The sequence below is a fragment of the Myxine glutinosa genome, chromosome 8, assembly GCF_964187855.1.
Source record: "Myxine glutinosa chromosome 8, kmMyxGlut1.1, whole genome shotgun sequence".
NCBI lineage: Eukaryota > Metazoa > Chordata > Myxini > Myxiniformes > Myxinidae > Myxine > Myxine glutinosa.
In genome coordinates, this window is record NC_136268.1 from 33,609,568 (window position 1) to 33,637,338 (window position 27,771).

At 44.1% G+C, this 27,771-nt stretch overlaps 1 protein-coding gene and 1 long non-coding RNA gene across 5 annotated transcripts in view; one reads left to right on the forward strand and one right to left on the reverse strand.

Moving 5' to 3' along the window:
- Window positions 1-2,477: 2,477 nt before the first annotated feature.
- LOC137432404 (uncharacterized) overlaps window positions 2,478-27,771 on the reverse strand; it is a 64,110-nt gene continuing 38,816 nt past the window's right edge. For all 3 annotated transcript variants that reach the window (XM_068124305.2, XM_068124307.2, XM_078783175.1), the window contains exons 3-6: window positions 26,549-26,652; window positions 22,478-22,670; window positions 4,570-4,664; window positions 2,478-3,871 (exon numbers count right to left, since the gene is read on the reverse strand). In XM_068124305.2, the coding sequence (XP_067980406.2) occupies window positions 3,622-3,871; window positions 4,570-4,664; window positions 22,478-22,670; window positions 26,549-26,652 (642 nt within the window). In that variant the 3' untranslated portion in view covers window positions 2,478-3,621. The remainder of the gene's footprint in view (window positions 3,872-4,569; window positions 4,665-22,477; window positions 22,671-26,548; window positions 26,653-27,771) is intronic.
- LOC137432405 (uncharacterized) overlaps window positions 5,141-27,771 on the forward strand; it is a 115,967-nt gene continuing 93,336 nt past the window's right edge. The window contains exon 1 of one of the 2 annotated variants that reach the window (XR_010985492.2): window positions 5,141-5,167. This is a non-coding gene — a long non-coding RNA (uncharacterized LOC137432405). The remainder of the gene's footprint in view (window positions 5,168-27,771) is intronic. The other variant, XR_010985491.2, reaches the window with a different exon arrangement.

Here is a 27,771-nt window from a genome sequence, read left to right on the forward strand (position 1 = left end):
CTGAATGAGCATTTTGTTGTAATTGTTGTAATTGCATTTCTTGGAGTCTTGTTGGTAATTGTCCTGTATTGCATATCCTTTTCAGTTTAAGTCCTTGTTCATAGACTACATGCTTGAGTGGCTTGGAGGAGATTGCACACTGGGACTTGGAGGAGATTGCACACTGGGACTTGGAGGAGATTCCTTGACTCCCATGTCGTTCATGAATGGAGTTTGGCTGGCTGACAAATCACGTACAGTTACACGTAGGGAGGACAACACACTATATACTCAAGAAATTTGGATTTTATATCAAAACATGAATATGAGGCAAGAGTACAGAAGGTCATCTTTTAGTTCGTGGTAGTTTTATACATATAGGTTTTACCATTTTAGAATAATAGTGTAACTTTGTGTGGGAAATAACATGGGCTATGTGGCCTCGGCTTCAGATGCCATTTTGAGGCTTCAAATTGAGGCCAAAGTGACTAATATAGCAATTTCTGGCAAACAGGATGACCAGTTGACCTCAAATTGAAAAGGCCAGACTTTTTGAGTAAAACACAATTAACCTTTTTAAAGTCCAATAAAAAATTTAAATTGATAGATTAACTTAAACTTTTTCTGTCACTGGGGATGGGTACTTTTTTGCTAATCTATGAGATTGTTTGTCTGTCTGTCTGTATGTATGTCTGTCACCATTTTTCTCAGAGATGGCCAAACCAATCTTCGCCAAACTTTCAGAGGCTCGTCATTGAGTGCTGGAGAGTATTTTTTAGGCAAAACAAAAAAAATTGAAATTATTTTTATCGTTCTATAGTGCCTAAGCCTTTTGTAGCTATGTGAAATGTAATATTAAATGATCTCTGACCCCATGGGTGTAGCTTAGGCCCCCACAATTTGTTTTTTTTCTTTCAAATTCCAATAGGATTAGAACAGCACTGGGCAATGCCAGGTACCCATGCCTGTACTTCATAAATACCATCTACTTATCCCTCACCTCCCTGTTCTTTTTCTGCCTCTAGCTTTGCATCTGAATGGTACGTATATATTTATTTTTCACTGTCGATTTGTTCCTTAAAGATTGACCCTTTTGTCCCTTTTGTCTTGCACATTTGTACTGAGCTCTCTCAATCTCAACATAATTCAAAATTCCCAATTTTTTTACTCTAGTGTCCCATACTGCAACTCTTAATGGAAAACTTACTCTCATCATGTTATTGAAAGTGGTGCCTCGATGCTCACTTCCACCTTCTCCACCACACATATCAATCTCCAAAAACAGGTCCGACTCTGCATTGCCTCTCATTGGCCTATCTACAAACTGGCTTATGTATCGGTCTTGAAATAAATCAAGATTGCATCATTTCTGAGGCGGAGGGGCACGGCTTTGCTGCTGATGGATGTTGTTTTCTTGTCCATGACGACAGGAGTTTGGAATTTTGGTAGGGTGCTGATAAATCCCATACTTTTCGTTGAATGAAGTTTGGGATGTTTGACATCCACCAGCAAGGAATGCTAACAGATGGTTCCCTGGCTTGACGTACCACTTGACACACAGTGTACTCATTGATGTAATACCCTGTCTGCATTACACCAGGGTGACAGTTTATATATATTAAAAAACTTCGTCTGTCCTGTCGGACTCTATTGCCCATGCTCCGTGGCCATTTTATGTGCCTGGGCACCCAATTCTGCCGCATTGTTCGTGTGCAATGTCATTAGTCTGGCCCACACGTCCTGCGACCGACCAGCCAGCTGTCTGCGGATGTGGGCACGCTCATTAATGGATTTGGGAGGGCATATAAATACAATTGGGAGGTGGAATAGAGGCGATACTCCGGATCCGTGAGATGAGGTGGCCTCCAAGATAATTAAACCCAGTTAACATTCTATCTCACGCGTGTAACTGCAAAGTTGGTACGCAGACACGGGATTACTAATTACACCAGACAGGTATCATAAAAGAGAGGTACCTACACCAGCATACTCCCTACCACACATCCTTGTAACAATATTTTAGAAATGCTGTACATCAAAATTTGTTGGGAGATTGTTTTTGTCATTATTATTCTGATTATACTATAACTGGCACTCGGTAGAGAGCATATGTCCACCGAGCTGAACAGTTTATGTTTTGTATCCCACTGATAGGCCAGATCTGGATCCATACCTGAATCAAAATCTAATTGGCTTGTTCTTGTCACATAACCAACTCATCCACCAAGTTTCGTCTGAATCCGTCCATAACTTTTCGAGATATCTTGCAGACAGACAGATAGGCAGGGGTGGGGGAGGTAAATATAAAACTTTTGCATTATCTATTTTACATGTATGTGGTTTGGAGAACTTTTGAACACTTCCCGGATGTACGTTTCTTTCATCAGCTGGAAGATATAAAAAGTCATTTAAAAAAAAAAATTGGCATCTCGAGTCTTCATGTTCTTGTCCATTCCAAAATATTTGGGATAAAATGAGGGTTTTGTCTGAAAGAGAGCAATTTTGATAGAGGATGTTTAATGTTTATTGTAATTAAAACATTTACGCAAGAGAATGGGGGAAAGAAAAATAATCTTCTTCAAAATACAAACCGGTTATATTTTAAACTTTTTTAAATAATGTAAACCGGTTATATTATAAAGAGTTTAAATGAAGTATATACACATTGCATTGGAACATTATGTGTATCAATGAATGCACAAGCTTCCATGAATGCGAGATGAACACGACTGTTACCACTTCGAAGGCCACAAGTAAGAAAGAAACATTTCCCCGGGAGGGCAGGGGGAGGAAACAATATCTAAAATTGTGAGTGTTCAACGATGACAGTGCAAAGTTTGAGATGAAAAATAACAAAAGTAATAAAATAAAATAAAATAAATCAGGCACTCTGGGGATTGTGATGCATAATTTGTGTGCACCATAACGATTAAACTTGTGTTTTAAACTTTGGTAATGCCTCATTCATTCCCAAAAACATCAACAATTTCCTTCACGTCGTCTAAACGGAGACGACGTGTCAAAGAAAAATGCATCCCTCTACTGGGTTTGTAAAGCAACTACAGAATCCGCTCGCTGCCTCAGTGCGGCTATCGGGAAACAGATATATAATGGTGATATCTACCTTTTTATAACACTGCATCTTTTTTTTTCGGAAGAATACGCACCTGTTTTTAAAAGGTTAGAAGCACAGTTTACCCCCAAATTACCCCCAAATCCTCACTTTGCAATGCTATATATTCTCACAAAGCCAACCAAAAAGATTTGCTTCAGGCATGCAATCTTAGAAAGGGCATGTGAGCAAAAAAATATGGCAGCAATCTGCTAATGCATTGCCACGGGTTTCTGAAAAAGAGAAAAGGTATCTCACAGCACACGACGAATCATTTTCAATCATGCCGTTATACACAAGTGATAGGCCAAACCGTTTGTGATTTGCATTGCATTTCTGAAAAATACTATTCATTTAAATCTTTCACTCAGCTCAGGCCATTCCAACCAAACGTACAAAGCCAAAAACCAAAAAAAGTCAAAACAACAGCAACAAAAACAACACAGCACAAAACGAGCAAAAGTGCAGATTAACGTCGATCCAGAATAACGCAAGCACCCACACACAGGCACTTCGCTCAAACACGCACATCACTGCGTCTCCCCCTCGCACGCCAGTGCTTTCTTGTCGTGCAAATCTGTATTGTTGGTAGTTTCCCCAGCAACTGTTTCCCTAGCAACGAATCTGTCCTGCTGACCTCTTCCCAGTGACCAGCCTGAAAAAGGGCTAGACATGGTCCTCCCCGAAGTGGTACTGGTGTTACGCTTCGTAAAAAAGCTCCATAAATCGTCCTGCTTTTCCTTCACCTCCTCTTCTTCTGCCGGCGTTTCACCAATTGGTCTGCGAGGAAACATTGCGTTCAGAAAAACGAATTGACACTTCAATTGAACCATGAGTACACGTGAATGAAAATAAAGAACGGATTTTTTTTATTTTTTTTTTGGTATACAAGATCGAGACTCGTGTAAGAGCTAACATTAATCACAAAAAGACAAACTGACACATAAAACATAAGATAAAGGGAGCGGGAGACAAGATGGGGGAGAGAGAGGGAAGCACACAAGCACAACATTTGAGAGCAGGGACATCGGGAGATCTGTAGGAGGGAGAGGGCTTTGGGAGAGGAGGCATGGCGAGGGGGAAGGGGGGGGAGGTGGGAGAGGTATAAAACACATGGACACTGCTAGGACTTCCAGGAAAGAAGTCGGTATTTCAAAAAAGTGGATCTGGGGTGAATTAACGGGGTAGAAAAGATCAAGGTTTTGGATGGGGGAAGATAAGAGATGGTGGTGAACAGCTGTTTTAAAGACCTGGAGGGAGGAGTGGGATTGAATAGAGTGAGGGAGTTTGTTCCAGAGGTGGGAGAAAAGAGGAATGAAGGAGTGAAGGTGAGCAGAGAGTCTTGAAATTTATCAGGATTGGTAATTCATCAGCAAATAGAAGAACAAAAATAAATAATCCTGTTAAGGACACAATACCACAACGGTAATGAATCATGGAATCAAGTTTGTTGGAAGAACCCAAACCCCAACTCTCACCGGTCATGGGAGACCGAGTCGGTCTCCGTGAGACGCTCATGGCCCCCAAAGCGAAATAACGAAGCCTTCCAAGCTCTCAGATTCGAACCCGAAGTCTGCAAAAAATTCAAACAGGTTACATTCGTTAACTACTGTACGCACGTCCATTATTTGTGAGATTAATAGGCTGATTCTTAGGATTTATCCAAAAAGCCCAATGGCAGATATGAGTAGTAACGATGATAGCGTAGTTGCATATCTGAATATGTTAGAGTTCGAAAGACTAGTTTTAGTACAAAAGTTAACAATTTTAGTTTTCCTGGTGTCTTGTAAACATTTCCGTCCAGTAATGTACCGGGTAAGATAGTATATCATGTGTTTTCATCTCAGCTTATTAGATTTGCTAGAATTTGCTCTGTGTTGGATGATTTTGTGCTTCGTGCCAAGATGATGTTTTCCATTATGTCAGGGAGATGTTATTGTGCTAATAGTTTGATGAGGTCATGTGAAAATGTTTTTAAACGTCATTGTGGAACAGGGACTTCATTATAAATAGAGGGCTTGTGTGTTGGTGAACTCCTGTGTACATTCTGTGGTCGCAAGTTCAACACCTGGTAAGGTAAGAGAAACATTAAGGTATTTCTGGATGATGAATAGACAGGTTAAAGGTTAAACATGTGGTTGATTGTGGTGTATGTGTATGTGTGTGTGTGTGTTTTCTTCTTTTTATCCTCCATTTCTCCTTTCTTTTTCTTTGTCGATGGAAAGGTGAATTCTTGTAAATGGTTTTGTAAAGTCCACCTGGATGCGTTTGAGGGTAGAGGAGTAGTAGCCGAAACCCGAATCCTATGCAGGTTCCTCCTAGTGACTCCATCTTTGTCTATTTTGGTTCCTCCTGATGAGTCCAATGCTGTACTTGGTCAGTTATTTGATTGAGAACATACATTGTGATTGGGTTTCCCAAATGAAAGCTCAAATAACCTGGTGCTGTCAGGAAATGAAAACTACAGGATGATAATCATTCAATGGGGTTGTGAAAAAATGTGTTACACAACGATAAAGTTAATATGATAACGATAATAACGTCTGCAGAACCCCCCCATCTACTTTCTCAACAATCCTCTCCAAGAAGTTCTGTCACTCAAGCTTTTGGGTCTCACTATCTGCCATGATCTTTCCTGGGAAAACCACATTTCCAAGCTGGCCTCCAAAGCCAGTCGCCGACTGGGCATCCTCCGTCGTGCGAAGTCCTTCCTTGGCACACCTGAGCTCCTCACCACATACAAGGCTTTCATCCGCAGCTCAATGGAATACTGCTCTCCCCTCTGGGCTGGTGCTCCTGCCTCACACCTAGCTCGGCTTCACGCTGTTGAAACCAAAGCTTTCAGAATCATTGGAATCTCCCGCGATGAAGCTAACTCCGAGGGCCTTTCACTCACTCACCGCAGGCAGGTTGGTGATCTTTCTGTCTTCTACCAACTCCTCTTCGGCCTAGCTCTCCAAGCTCTCTCTGTGCTCTGTCTCCCAAATATTCCTTCAGGATGCACAAGATCTGTCTGCAACCCTCTTCTGGTGAAACTGCCAAATTCAAGATTCTCTGCTCACCTTCACTCCTTAATTCCTCTTTTGCCCGCCTCTGCAACAAACTCCCTCACTCTCTTCAATCACACTCCTCCCTCCAGATCTTCAAAACAGCTGTTCACCACCATCTCATATCTCCCTCCCATCCAAACCCTCGATCTTTTCTGCCCCTGTTAATACACACCAAATTCACCTCCTTCAAATTCCGTTTTCTTTCCTGAAAGTCCTTGTAGTGTCCATTTTGTTTATCCCGTGTAGCCCGCCCCAGCTCGCTCCCTTCCACAGATATCCCGATGTCCCTGTTCCCTACTGTTGTTGTGCTTACCCCTCTCTCCCCTTCTTGCCTCTGACTTTGGAAGAAAAAGAAAGTCCTGGTAAGAAACCATTACTGTAATTGGCAGTGATTTTCAACAAAAAAGAAAGTTGCAAAAAGGTTTTATAACCATACTTGTACAGTCTTTTGTGTTTTTTTCAGAGGGGGAGGGGGGGTTGTACACATAGTTGAGGCTCGTGGAAGAGCTAGTACACCGACCGGATTAAGACGTAACAGACAAAACTAGTCGGCACTCAGTAGAGAGCATACCTCTTCCAGACTGAACAGTTAACGTTTTTTATCCCACTGATATGCCGGATCTGGATTCGGACCTGAACCAAAATTGAATTGGCTTGTTCTCGTCAACGAGCCAACTCGCCCACCTAGTTTTGTCATAACTCGTCCATAACATTTCGAGATATTGTGCTATATATCAGTTTAGCCCTATCTCAATGGTAATTCCCAGTGTGTACCCTGGATAAGAATAGGTACGCCGTATCCCTGCGTGGCGTAAGAGGCGACTAAGAGGGTTGGCGCCAGGAAGGGCATCCGGCCATAAAAACATTGCCTCAAAAAGAGAACCATGACAATTACAACTACATGTGGGCAGGGTACAGCCCGAAGTGGAGATCGGTTTCTGAGGTTTGGGACATGGAATGTAGGGACAATGACAGGGAGATCAGGAGAAGTGGTGGAAGTATTGGTCAGAAGAAGAGTGGACATATGTTGTGTGCAAGAGACGAGATGGAAGGGAAGTGGTGTGAGAATGGTGAAGGGTAGGCAGGGACAGAAATACAAGTTTATGTGGCAAGGGTGCCCGGAGGGCGTGAATGGTGTTGGTGTCCTGTTTTCTGAGGAGTTTGTAGACAGTGTGGTGAGTGTGACCAGAGTGAGTGATAGGTTGATGATGGTGAAAATGATGATTGGAAAGCTCTTGGTGAACGTCATCTCGGGATATGCTCCGCAGGTTGGTCGAAGCGATGAAGAGAAGGACAAGTTCTGGTGTGCGATAGAGAAGCTGATGGAAAACGTGAAAGATGAGGAAGTTGTTGTGGTAGGAGGAGACCTAAATGGACATGTGGGAAGGAGTATGGATGGTTTTGACGGAGTTCATGGGGGTTACGGATATGGTGTGAGAAATGGAGAAGGTGAAAGGATTTTGGAGTTTGCTGATGGACCTGATTTGTTGATTTGTAATACTCAGTTCCAGAAAGAGGATAATAAGCTTGTTACATACACGTCAGGTGGGTCGACGACAACCGTTGACTACCTGATGGTGCGTAGGCGAGATAGGGGGCACCTCCGGGACACAAAGCTGATCCCGGGGGAGGAGGCTGTTTCACAGCACCACTTGGTTGTCTGCGACGTAAGGGTGAAAGGTGCGAGGAGAGCTCGGCGGGTGAAGTACCAACCGAGAATGAAGGTGTGGAGGTTGAAAGAGGTGACAGTAAGGGAGGCATTAAAAGAGAGGCTGAGTAGGGTCGAGGATGATGTGGTTGAGCTTGAACGTGGTTGGATGTCAATGAAAGCTAGTCTGTTGGGAGCCGTTGGTGAGGTATGTGGATGGACAAAAGGACCACCGAGGCACTCGGAAACATGGTGGTGGGATGATGAAGTTGGAAAGAGGATTGACGAGAAGAGGCAGAAGGCGAAGGGTACGGGAGCAGAAACAGCAGAGCATGAAAGTTATAAGGCAGCCAGGAAGGCTGCAAAGAAAGAGGTAGCAAAGGCGCAGGAGGCATGTAGGAAAATGTTCGGAGAACGCTTGGATTCGGATGAGGGTCAGAAAGCAGTATTCAGGATTGCAAAGCAGATAGCGAAAGAGAGGTGTGATGTGATGGGGGTGAGTTGCTTGAAGGATGAAGTGGGACAAATCGTTGTCGACCCAGATGGCATTAAAGGAAGATGGAAAAGATATATGGAAATGCTGTTGAATACAGAGAATGAATGGGATGGCAACATAGAGAGTAACCCAGTTTTAGGATCGGCAGAGAAGATAAATGAGAAGGAAGTTGAGGAAGCGATAAAAGCAATGAAGGGTAGAAAAGCGGGAGGGCCGACGGGAGTTGTGGGAGATATGTTGAAGGCAGCAGGAAGTTGGGGTGTGAAGAGAATGACAGAGATCTGTAATCTGGTGGTGAAAAAAGGCCGCATTCCAGTGGATTGGGAACTGAGTACCCTCGTCCCTCTATACAAGGGGAAAGGTGACCCTCTGGAGTGTGGCTCGTACTGAGCGATAAAGTTATTGGAGCATGGAATGAAGGTATTGGAAAGGGTGTTGGAGAGGAGGATAAGGAAGAAAGTGAAGATCGACGAAATGCAGTTTGGATTCATGCCAGGAAGAGGAACGACAGACGCGCTTTTCATTGTGAGGCAGTTGCAGGAGAAGTACATGGAGAAGAGGAAGAAGTTGTTTCTTGGGTTTGTTGATCTGGAGAAAGCATTCGATCGGGTTCCACGCAAAGTATTGACATGGGCATTGAGGAAGTTAGGAGTGGAAGAATGGTTGATCAGAGTAGTGATGGCAATGTACAAAAGAGCGCGCACAGTTGTAAGGACGAAGGACGGGAACAGTGGTGAGTTTGAGGTGAAGGTGGGAGTGCATCAGGGGTCGGTACTAAGTCCACTACTATTTGTAGCTGTGATGGAGGTGCTGGCTCAGAACGTAAAGGAGGGTTTACCGTGGGAGTTGTTGTATGCAGATGATCTGGTGTTGATTGCGGAAAGTATGGATGGACTGAAGGAAAAGATGAACACGTGGAAGGAATGTATGGAGACAAAAGGTCTGAAGGTGAATATCGGATAGACGAAGGTGATGGCAAGTGGTAAAGCATGTGGTGAGGTGGAAAGAACTGGGAAGTGGCCCTGTGCTGTGTGTAGGAAGGGTGTCGGAGTGAACTCCATTCAATGTACAATGTGCGCTGAGTGGGTTCATCAAAAATGTAGTGGTCTGGGAGGGTCATTAACCAGTGTGGCAGCTATATTCAAATGTAAGGTGTGCACAGAGGGAGCTGCAGATGGAGGAAATGTTGAGTTGGATCTTGGAGACGGCGTGAAGCTGGAAGGTGTGAAAACATTTTCCTACCTCGGAGACATGCTGAATGGAGAAGGTGGATCAGACTCGGCAACGGTTGCTCGAGTGAGATGTGCATGGAAGAAGTTTTGGGAATTGAGTGGCGTGCTGATGATGAGGGGAGTGTCGTTGAAGCTGAAGGGAAAGGTGTATGCTGCATGTGTGAGAAGTGTTATGATTTATGGGAGCGAGACATGGGTAATTAACGTAGAGCAGCAACGAAGGTTGGAAAGGGTGGAAATGCGAATGGTTCGACGGATGTGCGGAGTATCGTTGAGAGAGAGGAAGACAAATGATGAATTGCGAAAGATGATGGGAATAGAGCCTGTGATTGATGCTGTGAAGAGGAACAGGTTGAGATGGTTTGGTCATGTGTTGAGGAAGGATGAAAGTGACTGGTTGAGAAGAGTGATGGAAATGAATGTAGAAGGAAGTAGAAGACGGGGAAGACTGAGAAAGACTTGGCTAAAGATGGTGGAAGAAGAAATGCGGGCAAGGGGGTTAACAAGGAGAGATGCAGAAAATAGGGCAAAATGGAGAAGATTGGCATTGGGACCGCAAGGCTAACCCCCGCTCTAGCAGGGAAAATGGCCTTTAAAATGCATGTTGTGTGTTGTTGTTGTCTCAATGGTGAAGAATCAATTTTAAAATTCTCAGATCCAGATCCAGATCCGGATGTTCACCAAAATCTAATCATTTTTTCCTTGTCACACACCAAACCTCTCCACGAAGTTATGTCCGAATCCGTCCACAACTGTTTGAGATATCCTGTTCACAAACAAACACAGACAGAAAAACAGACAGACAGGGGTCAAAACATAACCTCCGTTCACCTTCAGTGGTGGAGGAAAACAGGACACAGAACATGCATGCATGGTGTAGACAAGTTGGACAGAGAGGATACCTGAGGTGGACATAAGAAACAGAAGGAAACTCCAAGGAGAGAAACTGGAAAATTGGAAGGAGGAGGGATTTAGGTGGGGTTAACGAGGGTAAAAAAAGATCATGGTTTTGGATTGTGAAGGGTCTTGAGATGGTGGTGAACAGCTGTCTCGAAGACCTGGAGGGAAGAATGTGATTGAAGAGGATGTGGAAGTTCATTCCACAGACGGGGAAAAAGAAGAACAAATGAGTGGAGGTGAGCAGTGATCCCGGATTTAGGAAGTTTTACTAGAAAGGGGTTAACGGTGGACCGTGTGGGCCCTGTAGAAACCTAGGTGGGACAAAGCACGGAAAGAGCAGAGGATGCAAGGCCAGCAAGGAGGCGGTAGAAGACAGACCACCGATCTGTCTGCGATGGGAAAGCGACAAGCCCAGACACAGCCTAATCATGGGAGATTGCAATAATTTTATAGGCCTTGGTTTCCACATCGTCAAGCTGAGCAGGATGTGAGGCAGGGGCACCAGCCGAGAGGGGAGGACGGCACTCAAAGTAGAGCAGTGTTGATGTAAATCATGGGATAAAAGTCTGAATGTCGACCCCAGCTCTAAACGTCCATCTAGGTGTTTTCAATGCAGGGGGTTGCATCAACATGTGTGCCATCCATCAAGTTCGCATTAAGATCCCGGTTTTCTTTTGCAAAGAGTAGGCGATGTATCGATGCAGCACCCTGGCATAAGTTCCAAATTCCTGCCTCGCAACCTGAAAAGCAACGGCAATCCACCCAACATCAACTTTGCCGATAAACTACCTTGGCAACACCGACATTGTATTGATTAATCCACCCGTGAGTGGATGCAGTACATCAGGCAAATTGATGGTTACAACACCAAGTTCTTTGTAGCTGTGAAAGGTAACTGCATATAATTTTGTATTAGAAAATACAGAGAATTGCATTACAACAGTATCAATCATTCATAATATCTTCTTTGCAATTCTAGCTGGGTAAAGGCAATTGTGCCCCTTTGGCATGTATCAAACATTGCAATTTTCTCACTCATTACATCCTTCGGGTTCATTTCGACAGCGTTTGAGGCTTAGGCAAGAGCTTGCATCTCATACATAAACCACGTGATACGAACGACGGATATTAGGAGACCATCTGAAATGATATTTTGAACCCTGAAGTCACAGGATCATGAAGCAATCACTCAAACGGTGAATGCCAACGCCAACTGCATCGAGACATGAATAATGAGGCCAGGATAACACGGCGGCCGAGGTTTAACCGAACAATTTTCATTTCTTACAGGTCAAAGGCACACATTGCCCACACCACTTCCTACAACGGTCAATCCAATTCTTTTTAAGGAGGTAATTAAAATTGTCACAACTTTTAATGAAACCGGCACTCGGTAGCGCGCATACCTCCGCCAGGCTGAACAATTTAGATTTTTATCCCACCGATAGGTCGGATCTGGATTCGGGCCTAGACTGAAATGGAACCGGCTTGTTCTTGTCACTTACCCATCTCATCCACCAAATTTTGTCATAAGTCGTCCACAACTTTTTGAGATATCGTGCTATATATCGTTTTTAGCCCTTTCTCTCAATGGTGAAAAATCACTTTAAAATTTTCAGATCCGGATCCTGATTCTAATATTCACCAAAAACAGACCATTTCTTCCTTGTCCCACACCGAACCTGTCCACCAAGTTTCAACCGAATCCGTCCACAAATTTTTGAGATATCGTGCTATATATCATTTTTTCCGCTTTCTCTCAATGGTGAAAAATCACTTTAAAATTATCAGATCCGGATCCTGATTCTAATATTCACCAAAACCAGACCATTTCTTCCTTGTCCCACACCCAACCGGTCTACCATGTTTCATCCGAATCCGTCCACAAATTTTTGAGATATCGTGCTATACATCGTTTTTAGCCCAATCTCTCAATGGTGAAAAATCACTTTAAAATTCTCAGATCCGGATCCTGATTCTAATATTCACCAAAACCAGACCATTTCTTCCTTGTCCCACACCCAACCGGTCTACCATGTTTCATCCGAATCCGTCCACAAATTTTTGAGATATCGTGCTATATATCATTTTTAGCCCTTTCTCTCAATGGTGAAAAATCACTTTAAAATTCTCAGATCCGGATCCTGATTCTAATCTTCACCAAAAACAGACCATTTCTTCCTTGTCCCACACCCAACCTTTCCACCAAGTTTCATCCGAATCCGTCCACAACTTTTTGAGATATCGTGCTATATATCATTTTTAGCCCTTTCTCTCAATGGTGAAAAATCACTTTAAAATTCTCAGATCCGGATCCTGATTCTAATATTCACCAAAATCAAACCATTTCTTCCTTGTCCCACACCCAACCTGTCCACCAGGTTTCATCCGAATCCGTCCACAACGTTTTGAGATATCGTGCTATATGTCGTTTTTAGCCCCATCCCTCAATGGTGAAGAATCACTTTTAAAATTCTCGGTTCCAGATCCGGATCTTCACCAAAATCAAACCATTTCTTCCTTGTCCCACACCCAACCTGTCCACCAAGTTTCAACCGAATCCGTCCACAACTTTTTGAGATATCATGCTATATATCATTTTTTCCGCTTTCTCTCAATGGTGAAAAATCACTTTAAAATTATCAGATCCGGATCCTGATTCTAATATTCACCAAAACCAGACCATTTCTTCCTTGTCCCACACCCAACCGGTCTACCATGTTTCATCCGAATCCGTCCACAAATTTTTGAGATATCGTGCTATATATCATTTTTAGCCCCATCTCTCAATGGTGAAGAATCACTTTTAAAATTCTCGGTTCCAGATCCGGATCTTCACCAAAATCAAACCATTTCTTCCTTGTACCACACCCAACCTTTCCACCAAGTTTCATCCGAATCCGTCCACAACTTTTTGAGATATTGTGCTATATGTCGTTTTTAGCCCCATCTCTCAATGGTGAAGAATCACTTAAAAATTCTAAGATCTGGATCCTGATTCTAATCTTCACCAAAATCAAACCATTTCTTCCTTGTCCCACACTCAACCTCTCCACCAAATTTCACCCAAATCCATCCACAACTTTTCGAGATATCCTATTCACAAACAAACAGATGGGTGAAAACAACCTCCTTCCACCTTCGATGGTGGAGGTAAAATCTCTCACTCCATGTTGCCATACATCACTAACTCTCTCACAGAATCTTGCCATTGTTCCTTTAGAGACTGGAGATAATCGATCATGTGAATAACATCAAACTTTTGGGTTGATAACTTATTTGCATTACCTGTCCATAATTAGCCAATCCATAATACGTTTGATCAGGTAACATTGGTCACAACTTGAGATTCATGGCAACAAGGTTAAAAGAAGGGGGTATTGGGACGTTTCGAAGATGAAGTGAAGCGAAGTCCACAAGGTGACATGATTGCATTAAAATTGAGAATCTCGGAGTCCTTGAACTCCAAAGACAAAGACTCTTTGAATTTCAAAAGTCTTTGAACATCTTTTCAACTCTCGTTTCCTCAGGCATCTTGAATCTCACACTTCTCTCTGACCATCAGGTCCGGCTTTTGCAAGGCGAGATCTACCGGTGATGTGCCCTTCACATACAGTATTACGAATGTCTGGTCTTCATCTCAGAGAGACTTTGGGGGATCGATCCTTTGTTGTAGGCCTTGATATCCCAAACTTTTGACAGAGTTTGACAAATCATCAGGGTCTGATCTCCAAGCTCCCCTCTTACGGCTTCCCTCCTTCACTCTGCTCTCTCATGTCGAGCTTTCTTTCCAGCTTCCTCCTTCCCTACCACCAGCGGCATCCCTCTGGATTCTGTCCTGTCTCCTACACGCTTCCTTATTTTTATCAATGTTGTTCTTTCTTCTAAAAATAACCAAGGCATTGGTTTGCTGAAGACTCAACATTGCATTCTTCTACATTTTTCACATCTGCTCCATCTCCTCTTTGCCCAAATTACATCTCGTTTAATCACGACTACCTCTACAAATTCGAATTTGGAACGGATTTCTCATTGGGGAAAATGTAATCAAGTTAAGTTTGATGCTTCTTAGACTAGACGGATTTCTGAGAAATGTGAATGTTATGTGCATTTTTGGGTAAAAGTTGGGAACCTCACTTTTTAACATAATTAGGGTATGCTGAATTCGATTAACCCGGTTCCCAAGCCGAATTTGGAGTTTTTGACCTTCTAATTAGCATAAACAAAATGGCCGCCAAATTGCCATTTTTGGACAATTTCTTTGCACAAGCATTTATATATCATGTATTTACCGAGTATTTTAGTATACATGCAACTCTTTTACTTTAACTTTACAACCTTTACCCCAAAATGCACCTCAAAGCTTACACATGGCCTTTTTTCATAAATCTGTCTCGTCTATATTATGGTCGGTGACATATTGAAAGAGACATTCAAACTGATATTGAAATTGGACACGATAAAATGGGAAATGGTTTTAATAAGACAATGTTTCATACAACCATTTATACTAAAATTAAGTATACATGGCCATGAAGCACAAACATTCAGGAATGTCACACATGTTGTTTTGCCAAACTACATCAAATTCATACAAGGGGTCTGATCATCACTCTGTTGCTGACAGGCACACATTGATGTGCACCTCAACTCTGAATAGCGACATTTGGGACCCAGGAGGTGGCGTCGTAGGAGAAGACCTACCACGCCTGCAATGGACCTTGCTGAACCGTCTACGTACGGGGGTCGGCCGCTTCAAATCATCGCTGAAGATGTGGGGCCTGGCAGACAGCGCCGCGTGCGAGTGCGGCGAGCCTGAGCAGACTGCCGAACACATAATTACCACCTGCCCCCTATACAGACCACCTTCAGAATCCGGCCTCTTCGACGTAGGACCAGAGACGAGGGCATGGCTGCACGACACTGAGTTGGCCATCTGATGATACACGAAAGAAGAAGAAGACATTTGCAGGGTCGAGTCTTGCATTGCTTCTGGCATGCACAACAAATCATCTCGAGGCAACTTTCTGGGATTGGACCCAGTGACATCAGAATAGGCTCTCGTCCTTAATCACCACGTTTCCATCCTATTTCCACAGGTGCAGGAAGGTCAGGTATGGAACAATGAGCATTTCTCCACACCATGGCTGGATAGTGTACTCGCATCAAATGGAAATGAAGAGCATCACTTGTCGGTGACATTGCTTCTGGTTTACCAGTCTTGGAGAACAACATATGTCGTGCTTTATCAACAGAGGAACCCTCAAAATTCTCAACTCAAAATTCGGCTTGGGAACCGGGTTAGTCGAATTCAGCATACCCTAATTATGTTAAAAAGTGAGGTTCCCAACTTTTACCCAAAAATGCACCTACAAGCTTGTACATGGCCTTTTTCCATAAATCCATCTAGTCTATCTACACTCCAATTTCTTCCTATTTCCCTTTCTAAAACTCCTCTAAACTTTCCCATCTCCTATGAAGGCTCTACAATATTAGCACTCAATACTGTAAGGCGTAAGCATACGTGGTAGTACTGCATCATCAAATCTTGGAAACCTCACATTTTACAAATTGCCAAGTCTGCCTCTAAGAAACTGAGAGTCTTGTTCAGATGTGGAAGATTCTTCGCGTCTGAACATTTGCTCCGATTATATATAAACTATAAAAGATTGATTCATCCTTGTATAGAGTACTCCTCACATCTGTGGAAGTTCTACCTCTACATGTTTACTTGACAGAGTCGAGTCTAAAGCAATCCTTCCTCGGACTTCCGTTTCCGGTCTTGCTAAAGCAATCGGACTTCCGTTTCCGGTCTTGCTGGCGAGGGTTCGTTTTTTCGCAGCTCCACACGCTCTCCATCGAAATCGAAGTTAAGTAATTGTTCCCATTTTGTATTTTCGTTAAAACTGTATTTATTTTATGGTGTATGTACGTATATTGTCCCGACAAAGATTTTCGGTGCAAATCTTTCATACCTGTATTGAAAATCGTGTTAATTCGTGTCGTCTTGAGGCCTTGTACAGTGTACACTGTACAACCTTGAGGCTTTGTTTTTCTCTCAGTGGTCTGTCGTTTGTGATCAAATAACTTTCGTTCTCTGTTTTCCCAATCTTTCCACCCCAAAGCCTACTTCCTTATGAAAATCTCAACTCAAAAAAACAAAAACAAAAAAACATTTGCTTCTCTGTGCTCATTCGTTTATCCATTCTTATTCGTTCGTTCGTTCTTCGACCACGTGTTTCTCCCCCATTTCCCCAGATAGATTGTCAAATTTCAACTCGTTATTTTATCGTCCATGCGATATTGTTTGATTATCGTTAGTTTTGGTTTGAATTTCCTGTAACTCGTAATTAATTAATCGTGTTCTGCTCCTCGTGTGTGGCTTTGTAGTTGTACCCCCGTCGGTGTTTTGTTAACTTAAGCGTGTTTTGCTTGGCTCTTGGTTTTTTCGCTTCTACCCCGAACATAATACTCTGTCTAACGTTCTAAATCCCCCCCCCCCCCCAAAAAAAAACAAAAAAACAAAAACATTTATTTTATTTTCTCCACGTGTACTGTTGTCTCATCCTGTATTTTCTGTCCAGGTGTGCTGTTCGCCCCGCCCCCATTATCTCCTTGCCATCCACCGTTTGCCCTGTTCACGTGACTCGTGGTGGTCCCTCTCGGCTCTCCCCCTGTTGGTATTTTTGTGCATATAAGATTGTTCACAGTTCTGTTTAAATATTATTTAAATATGTTTAACCTTTCCCCTTCTGTGTTTTATTCAGTGGTATATTACAACACGCTGTTTTTCTTCCTATTTAAAAGGCTTTTCTCAATTTCCTCTCCAACTCATTCCACTTCAAAAAAAAGAAATTCAATATCTTATACGTCTCCCTCACTACATGGTCTAAATTCAAATTCATTCCATCCCTCCTCCATCGTTCTGAATCGGATTGCTAACTTGAAAATCACAACAAACCCAATTTGTTATCAATGTTCGTCTTTCATTAATCATCCACTTTCTAAACTCCCCTCTTACCCCTCCCATCCAAATCCCCCCCCTTGCACCTACACTCCTAAACTCCCCCCTTGCCCCTCCACTCCTAAACTCCCCCCTTGCCCCTCCACTCCTGAACTCCCCCCTTGCCCTTCCCCTCCTAAACTCCCCCCTTGCCCCTCCCCTCCTAATCCCCCCCCTTGCCCCTCCACTCCTGATCTCCCCCCTTGCCCTTGCCCTCCTAAACTCCCCCTTGCCCCTCCCCTCCAAATCCCTCCCCTTGCCCCTACACTCCTAAACTCCCCCCTTGCCCCTCCACTTCTAAACTTCCCCCTTGCCCCTTCCCTCCAAAACTCCCCCCTTGCCCCTCCCCTCCTAAACTCCCCCCTCACTCCTCCCCTTCAAAACTCCCCCCCAATCCCTCCCATTCAATTCTCCCCCCATACCATTCGTCTCCAATTCTCCCTCCTCCCCCCTCCTCCTCCAAGCTGCCTCCTCCCCACTTCGTCTCCCTTCTATCTCATACCTCCACCCCCCCAAACCTTCTACTTTCCTCTGCCCCCCCTCAAACAACCCCTCACTGTGCCTCATCCCTTCACCATCAAACCTTTCATCCTCCTCATCCTTCCCTTTCTTGGAACTCTTCTGCAACATCTGACACACTATCAACTGCTCTCCCTACCTCCCCCTCTCATCCTTCATCTTACCCTACTCCTCCCCTCCCCTGTCCTGTACCCGATGCTCCCCCTCTCTCTTCATTAGCGGTATGGACCTCAAACATCCGGGGCCTTCGCTCAAACCTGACTGATCTCTCCATACAGGTTGCTTCTGACAATCCAGACTTGATCTGCTTAACAGAGACTTTCCTCCTTCAAGATGTCTCTGATTCCTTAATATCTCTTCCTGGTTACTCCCTCCTCCGGTATGATAGACCTGAGCATCGGCCTGGTGGTGGGGTGGCTATCTTTGTCAAAAACTCTCTTCCTCACTCTCCTTGCACTGCCCTCTTTCCTCCTCACCTGCAGGAGTACCTCTGGTTACGGCTTCCTCTCCGCTCCCACCTTTTGTTCATATGTGTTCTGTACCGTCCCCCAAACAGTGATGACTCCATCTACATTTCACTGTCTGACAACATGGACCAACTTCTATCCACTCATCCCAACTCTCTCTTCCTCATATGTGGTGACTTCAACTGTCATCATGCCACCTGGTTGGGTGTGGGTTCCTCTCTCACCAGTCATGGCACCTCAGCAAAGGACTTCTGTGACTCATTGGGATTGACACAATCTGTCAATTTCCCGACCCGGATCTCAGCCAATGGAGTATCTTCTCTTCTAGACTTGGTTATGACAAACTTCCCTGCTAATGTCTGCTGCTCTTCTTCTGCTCCAATCGGTTCTTCTGATCATGTGCTTGTCAAAGTGGACATCTCTCTGGCCATTCTCAGAGAGCCTCCTCAGCGTCGACTAGTCTGGCATTTCACTCAGGCCGACTGGGACGGTCTTCAAGCAGCCATCAATCGTCTGGATTGGTCTCCCATCTCCACTGCCTCTGACATCAATTCTTCCTGGGAATTCTTCCAAAGCAAACTGATCTCTCTCATGCACAGATTTATCCCATCTCGCCTTCAGTTGTCTTACCCTTCCTCCCGTCCATGGTACACTGAATCTTGTGGTGAGGCAGTTGCCCTGAAACAACTTGCCTTTGCCTCTTGGAAGGCTAATCCAACTGAAGGCAATCTCAGTTCCTTCCACCAAGCTCGGAACAAGTGTGTGTCTACCCTCAGGAGTGCCAGGAAGCACTATCTCTCCTCACTCAAGAATGAACTCTCAAACCTGTCTCCTTCCTCCAAATCCTGGTGGCGTCTGGTCAAATCCGTTTCTGGTGTTTGTTCCCCCTCCATCCCCTCCCTTACCTCAAATGGCCACACAGTTGACATCGCACGTGACAAAGCCGAATGCCTCAACTCTGTGTTCGCCTCAAAATCCTTAGTCCCAAACCCATCTCTCTCTGTTCCCACCTTTCCCAGTCGAACCCAACTGCTCCTGGACTCTGTGTCCTTCTCTCCTGACAAGGTGGAGGAGTTTTTGTCAAACCTCGACTCTGATTCTGCAACTGGACCAGACGGCATCAGCCCAGGGGTCCTAAAATCCTGCTCTGCCGCTCTATCTCACCCTCTCTCTGTTCTTTTCACCCTATCTTTTGCTCAAGGTCATCTGCCAGCATCCTGGAAATCAGCTAACATTACCGCTTTACACAAAAAAGGTGCAAAAACAGATCCTTGCAACTACAGACCAATCAGCCTGCTCCCAATTATCAGCAAAGTCATGGAATCCATCATTGCTTCGGATATGAAATCTTTCCTCTTCTCCAATGGCTTGATCTCTGATCATCAATTTGGTTTCAGACTAGGTCACTCTACTCTGGACATGCTGCTTCTGCTGTCTCAACAATGGATGGAGGTCCTCAATGCCAAACAGGAAATCAGAGCTGTCTCCCTTGACATATCACGGGCCTTTGATACGGTCTGGCACCCAGCTCTGCTCACCAAACTCTCCTCCTATGGTATCCATGGAAATCTCCATGCATGGCTTGCGGACTTCCTCTCTGGTCGTAGTCAACGTGTGGCCCTGAATGGATTTCTCTCATCTCCCCTTCCTGTTCAGGCTGGAGTTCCCCAAGGAAGTGTGCTGGGCCCTGTGCTTTTTCTGGTCTTTATCAATGATCTCTCCGACTCTCTGGAAAATCCTCTCTAGCTCTTTGCTGATGACTCCACTCTCTGCCGCTCCATTCCTCTTCCCTCAGATCAGCAGTCTGCAGCCTCCTCACTCTCTGAAGACCTGGACAAAATCACAGACTGGTCAAACAAGTGGAACATGTCTTTCAATCCTGACAAATCTCACTCTCTTACTATGTCTCTCCGAAAAGATCGACTGCACAACCCTCCCATCTACTTTCTCAACAATCCTCTCCAAGAAGTTCTGTCGCTCAAGCTTTTGGGTCTCACTATCTGCCATGATCTTTCTTGGGAAAACCACATTTCCAAGCTGGCCTCCAAAGCCAGTCGCCGACTGGGCATCCTCCGTCGTGCGAAGTCCTTCCTCGGCACACCTGAGCTCCTCACCACATACAAGGCTTTCATCCGCAGCTCAATGGAATACTGTTCTCCCCTATGGGCCGGTGCTCCTGCCTCACACCTGGCTCGGCTTCACGCTGTTGAATCCAAAGCTTTCAAAATCATTGAAATCTCCCGCGATGAAGCTATCTCTGAGGGCCTTTCACTCACTCACCGCAGGCAGGTAGGTGGTCTTTCTGTCTTCTACCGACTCCTCTCCGGCCTTGCTCCCCCAGCTCTCTCTGTGCTCTGTCCCCCAAATATTCCTACAGGTCGCACAAGATCTGCCAGCAACCCTCTGATGGTTAAACTGCCGAAATCTCGGCTCTCTGCTCACCTTCACTCTTTCATTCCTCTTTTCTCCCGCCTCTGGAACAAACTCCCACACTCCCTTCAATCCCTCTCCTCCCTCCAGGTCTTTAAAACAGCTGTTCACCACCATCTCTTATCTTCCCCCATCCAAAACCTTGATCTTTTCTACCCCCACTAATTCACCCCAGATCCACCTTGTTCGAAATTCCAACTTCTTTCCTGGAAATCCTGGCAGTGTCCATATGTTTATACCTCTCCCACCCCCCCCCCCCCCCTTCACATGCCTCCCCCCCTTCACATGCCTCCCCCCCAAAGCCCTCTCCCTCCCACAGATCTCTCGATGTCTCCATGTCTCTCGGTCCCTGCTCTCAAATGTTGCGTTTGTGTCCTTCCCCCTCTCTCCCCATCTTGTCTACCGTTCCCGATGTTATTTGTTTTATGTGTCTGTTTGTCTTTTTGTGTGATTAATGTTCGCTCTTTCACGAGCCTCGATCTTGTATACAAAAAAAAAAAAAAAAAAATCCAACGATGATTCAACTCTCCCACTCTGACCTCAAAAGTCAACTTGTCATAAAGACAAAGGAAATTATTGATTGCCAGAAAAACAAAACTCACATTCAGCCCTTGGCAGATGCAGTGCAATTTGAATAAGTGTGAGGTGCTGGGGATGGGTTACAATAATGAAAATGGAGATTACATGATGCAATGGGGCAATCAATCTTGGAGCGAATCACACAGAAGAATCTGGGAATGGTAATAGATATGAGGGAGGATGTTGGATTGGGGGAAGGGAAGGAGGGGATAATCATACAGGACAATGCCAGGCAGCTATAGGTAAAGCTACGATTGGTTTAGGGATAAATTTATAAATCAAAAGATGTAGTTTTAACAACAACCGCTCAAGTTCAAGCTCCAGGCAAGGCTAACCCCGGCTCTTGTAGGGAAAATGGCCTTAAAATGCCTGTTTGTAGTTTTAACACTCTGCAGTAATTTAGTGAGACCTCATCTGGAGTATTTTGTTCAGTTTTAGTTGCCACATCTAAGAAAGGAGGACATCGCTTCCATAGACCAGGTACAGCATAGGGTTACGAGATTGATTCCAGACCTAGCTCGACTAAGCTATGAGCAGTAGCTGAAGGAGACAGGACTTTTTACATGAGAAAGGAGGGGATTTGACGACTGGTATGGACATTTGAGGTGCAGTGGAGTTTCTCCCCCCCCCCCCCATGCCCCCCCCCCCCGCCCACAAAGTGGACAATACTAGCACCATCGGCCATAGCCATAGCTTAAGGGTAAAGAAGATGAGAGTTGGGACAGTTTTATGGCAGGTGTCTTTCAGTCAGAGAGTAGTTAATGCATGGATGGTCTCCCTGGAAAGGTAGTGGTAGTATAGGGGTGGATATGTTTAAATTAGAATTAGATAGGTACCTGGATGCATCGGAGATAGAGTGTACAGGGATATTGGTAGGACTTTTAGGTAACGCGTGTGTGTGTGTGTGTGTGTGTGTGTGTGTGTGTGTGTGTGTGTGTGTGTGTGTGTGTGTGTGTGTGTGTGTGTGTGTGTGTGTGTGTGTGAAGAAGAAGAAGAAGACGAATTACATGGCAACATCTGGCATGACACACTGACGTTGTTTCAAACATAAACTCACTTTACCTCTCTCTGCTCCCGGTTGCACGGTGATTGTGTCACAGACTCCGAGGTAATGCTCATTGAAGTAACCCCGTCACAGGCCTGCGTCGATGGCAATCCTTCGTTTTTCTCACTCGTGACATGTCTCTTGAGGAACAAACCCCACATATCTCCTTGATCCCCGTCATGCTGCTCATTTGTTACAGCTTCCTCCTTACTGTATAAAGAGGAAAAATCACAAACCTCTGTGGGGAACGTTATGAATGACAATATAATAGTAATGACAACAAATATGACACAGTAAAACCTCAATTTAACGGATTTCGGATTTAACGGACAACAATAAAAAAGGGACAAAAATAAAAAAGTTTTTGGACGCTGTCCTGTAATTTGCAAGTTTACCGATAGGGGGAGCTGAGAGACGCGTGGGTATCAGTCTATGTATGATCTGACCTTCTTCCTGGTGTAGTTCAGTCTTTGACTTTATCCATTTCTTTGTTTTTATTAGTGTATAAAGTTGTACAAGTGATTTACCACCGCTTCTAAGGAGAGCGGTGCGAAGAGAAAGCGTGTGAATTGTTTTTTTAATGGAAATCAGGACTTCCGCAGAATGGCTCGGGCCTCGGGTGCGTGTTGAGTGGTTTGAGAAAGTTTGTGGGACAGCCTGTGTGTGTGAAAGGCCGTGAGATGTTCTGTGTAAATGAATGGTGTGCGAGGCATCACGAGGCGGCTTGTCAGCGTGCGTAGTGTGCGAAAGACAGTGGAAAGGCCCGTGTGCATAAGTGGTGTGAGGGCCGCGGGACGTCCCACGACCAGAGATGGTTTGGGGAAATCCCATGTAGGGAGAGTGGGGAAATCCCATGTAGGGAGAGTGTGCATGGTGAAGGTCGGAGTGACATCTGCGGATATTCTGCAGTACGAGCAGTGGCTGTGGTGGACACATCGCGGTTTCCTGTGGAGAATCACCGGAACGCCAGTTCCTATGTGAAGAATCTGAGTGTTGCGCAGAAATTAGAGTTAATTGCAAAGTTAGAGTCTGGTGTATCGGTTAAAGCATGTGTGTAATGAATATTGTGTGAAGAAACGAACGATGTCTGATTAGATTAGCACCCAGACTCCGAAGATGCTGATTCATGGGAACATTCACCTCCTCAGCCTCTTAGCTCCGACTCAGAATGCAAGTATTCTGAGTCACCACTATTGATGACGGCACAAACGGTCAGTATTTCAAAATTTGCGAGCATAGTAAAGTACTGTATATGAAGTATTTATTTAATTTCTGTTTCATGCTTTCTTTCTTCTGTTTATTTATTATATGAGTGTTTTTATTACATACATGTACTGAATAACTGTTTAATAATGTCTTATGCATGGTAGGGCATTTTTTATTACCATTCAAAAATAACTATTCGTTTTAATGGACTTTTGGCATTAACGGACACCCCTTTCCCCCTATTAGTCTGTTAGTTTGAGGTTTTACTGTATATTTAAATTTATTTTGTTGACAACGTTTCATTTCTTCTCATGAGAGTCTTTATGGGCAACAATCAAATCAGCACCTCTTTTGTCTGGTGAAGGAAATAACGAATTTCCCAACAAACAATATAACACTGCAGGAAATAACGAATGGGTTTCTCTCATCTCCTCTTCCTGTTCAGGCTGGAGTTCCCCAAGGTAGTGTTCTGGGCCCTGTGCTTTTTCTGGTCTTCATCAATGATCTCTCTGACTCTCTTGAAAATCCTCTCTATCTCTTTGCTGACGACTCTACTCTCTGTCGCTCCATTCCTCATCCCTCAGATCGGCAGTCTGCAGCCTCCTCACTCTCTGCAGACCTGGACAAAATCACAGACTGGGCAAACAAATGGAACATAACTAATTAAAACCCCGGGGGGATTGTCACTGTACTCGCAAGCCGTTCGCCGTTCGCTTTGGCGTTGCGAATGGACCAAAACATTTCATGGACGAAACCATTTCATGTAAAGCGTTCGCCGTTCGCTTTGGCGTTGCGAATGGACCAAAACATTTCATGGACCAAACCATTTCATGTAAATAGAGGGGGGGATATAATTTTAGATATAGATATAGTACGGGCATGCCCTAGTGTCTTTCAATCCTGATAAATCTCACACTCTTACGATGTCTCTCCGAAAAGACCGACTGGAAAACCCTCCCATCCACTTTCTGAATAATCCTCTCCAAGAAGTTCTGTCACTCAAGCTTTTGGGTCTCACTATTTGCCATGATCTTTCCTGGGAAAACCACATTTCAAATCTGGCCTCCAAAGCCAGTCGCCGACTGGGCATCCTCCGTCGTGCGAAGTCCTTCCTTGGCACACCTGAGCTCCTCACCACATACAAGGCTTTCATCCGCAGCTCTATGGAATACTGCTCTCCCCTCTGGTCTGGTGCTCCTGCCTCACACCTAGCCCGTCTTCACGCTGTTGAAACCAAAGCGTTCAGAATCATTGGAATCTCCCGCGATGAAGCTAACTCCAAGGGCCTTTCACTCACTCACCACAGGCAGGTTGGTGGTCTTTCCATCTTCTACCGACTCCTCTCTGGCCTTGCCCCCCCAGCCCTCTCTGGGCTCTGTCCCCCAAATATTCCTACAGGTCGCACAAGATCTGCCTGCAACCCTCTTATGGTTAAACTGCCAAAATCAAGACTTTCTGCTCACCTTCACTCCTTCATTCCTCTTTTCTCCCGCCTTTGGAACAAACTCCCTCACTCTCTTCAATCCCACTCCACCCTCCAGGTCTTTAAAACAGCTGTTCACCACCATCTCTTATCCTCCCCCATCCAAAACCTTGATCTTTTCTACCCCCGCTAATTTCGGTCCCCTTGTGTTTTATACTTCTCCCGCCCCCCCCCCCCCCCTTCCCACGCCTCCTGCCCCCAAGCCCTCTCCCTCCCACACTTCTCCCTGCTCTCAAATGTTGTGGTTGTGTGCTTCCCCTTCTCTCCCCATCTTGTCTTCCGCTCCCTCTTTTTGTATATTTTGTTTGTCTGGTTGATTTGTTTGTGAAATAAATGTTAGCTCTTTCACGAGCCTCGATTCAGTATACAAAAAAAAAAAAAAAAAAAAAAACTGTTTACAGTGTCACTTCAGCATTGATATCACTGGTCAACAAATTTTTTTAAGTTTTATGGTTCTAGTATATTTTGAGGTGATTCTAACCAACACGCACCTGTAGATTTCGATTATGATATCCAATTTTCACGAGCACATCCAGTTTTTGAGAACCAGTATACCATTGGAATATCAGCCACAGCCGAAATACGTCTTGTACTCACTAATCAGGACTTTGTAACGAGACTATCTGAGCTGGAAAGCGTTTGTTGGGATAGCTTTGTGGCTCTTGCTAACAATTACCTTGGAATTTTTCGATCACCAAATTATGAAGAGCTTGGGGACAAGATGTTGAAGAGTTACCAGGCGCTCGGTGCTCGAATGTCACTCAAGATACATTTCTTCCATTCTCATCTGGACTTCTTTCCACAAAATCTTGGCGATGTCAGTGATGAACATGGAGAAAGGTTTCACCAGGAAATTGCCATCATGGAGACTCGATATCAAGGCCGATTCAATCCAAACATGATGGACGACTACTGTTTGACTTTACAGCGTGAAAGTGATTGCTCCTACAAACGCGAAAGTAAAGAGAAGCACTTTTAATGTGATGTAAATTAAAACTTTAAGTTCATATTATTTTTGGAGATTTACATTTTTTTATGTGATGTAAATAAAAACTTCAAGTTCATATTATTTTTTGTGATATTTTATAAAGTTCATATTCTTTTTGGAGATTTACATTTTTTTATGTGATGTAAATAAAAACTTTAAGTTCATATTATTTTTTGTGACAATAAATAGACTTATTGAGACTTGATCAAGAAATTCGCATGCTCGAAAGATTTTTTCACCACTTATGATGTACTACATCAAGGTTACGTGATAGCGAAATTTTAAGGTCAGATTCGGATTTGTGGGCACCAAATTAGTTAGAAACAGTTGAAAATAAGTCAGAACCAATTTGGCTGTTGACCAGTGTATTCAGTGTTTAATGTGGAATTCCGGTGCGAGCAAACCACGGACCAGCCCATTTCATGTGCAGCACACTCCGTGAGTCTTTCATGGTCTCCTTGGCGGGAGAAGAGAGATGACACGTCCTTCCAACTACGCATGCTCACACCTTGCACCTTGGTGGGCAAAATCGGAAAACATTGTCTTGTTATTAAAAAAAAATAGGAATCCTCTCATTTGGAAGAATGCACTCATCACCACAATATTCATATTTTGGATTCACATTTTATCAACCACCCAGCTATAATGTTGGGTGGTGCAAGGCATGTGCATCAGATAGGCATCATGCCTACATGCAATTGCTTTTCCCTTACCCCCCGCTTGCCCCAATTAACTCCACCTGACCTTTAACCCACTAACTTGTTTCCTGCCCTCCTCTCTCTCTCCTCTTTTCTTGTTTGTCAATTCCTTCTCTTGATATGTCCAAAATAGTTTTTTTGCCATTTTACTCTGTCATCCCGCTTTTTCCATGAGCCGAGATTTTGTGTACAAATATAATGAAAATAAAATAAATAATTCGCTGACGCTGACTGACACACGCATGCACCCACACACTTCTTACCAAAAATGATTTACTAAATTGAGATCACTGTGGGTTTCTAAATATGCCATCCACAGATATAGCACTTACACAATTATACGAGAGTGGTGAGCGCTTTGGCAGACAATACACATACCATTGGTGTTTTTATGGATCACAGTAAGTCTTTTTCTAGAGCCTGGTGTTGGCTTAGCGGTTAGGGTGCGGCTTGGGATCCTAGGATCCTGGGTTCGAATACCGGTCGATCGCTGAATTAATGCCAAGGGTATTTACTCAGCCTGTCATCCTTCCAAAGTCTGGAAATTGAGTATCAGTTCACTGGTAATTCCCTGTGTCGCAAAAGGCATCTAACAGGGTTGGCAGCAGGAAGGGCATCCGGCTGTAAAACATTGCTTCAACTAGAACGCCACTCAGTAGAGCGCATACTCCCGCCATGGGTTTATTTGGAATAATACGTTTTGGTTAACATCCCCTCTCCCCAAAACAATAAATGAAAAAGAAAGTAGGCCCTTACTGTCAGAGAATTTATTTTTTGACATATCTCGGAATTGGAGGAGAAAAAACATCATTTAAGAATAAGAATAAAAGCTTTAATGCAGTAAAACAGAAAAAATCTTTCCCAAAAAAATTCCCCAAAAAAATTCCTGGATCCAGGATAATATCCTGAGCTTCACCAAAAACTAATCAATCCTTC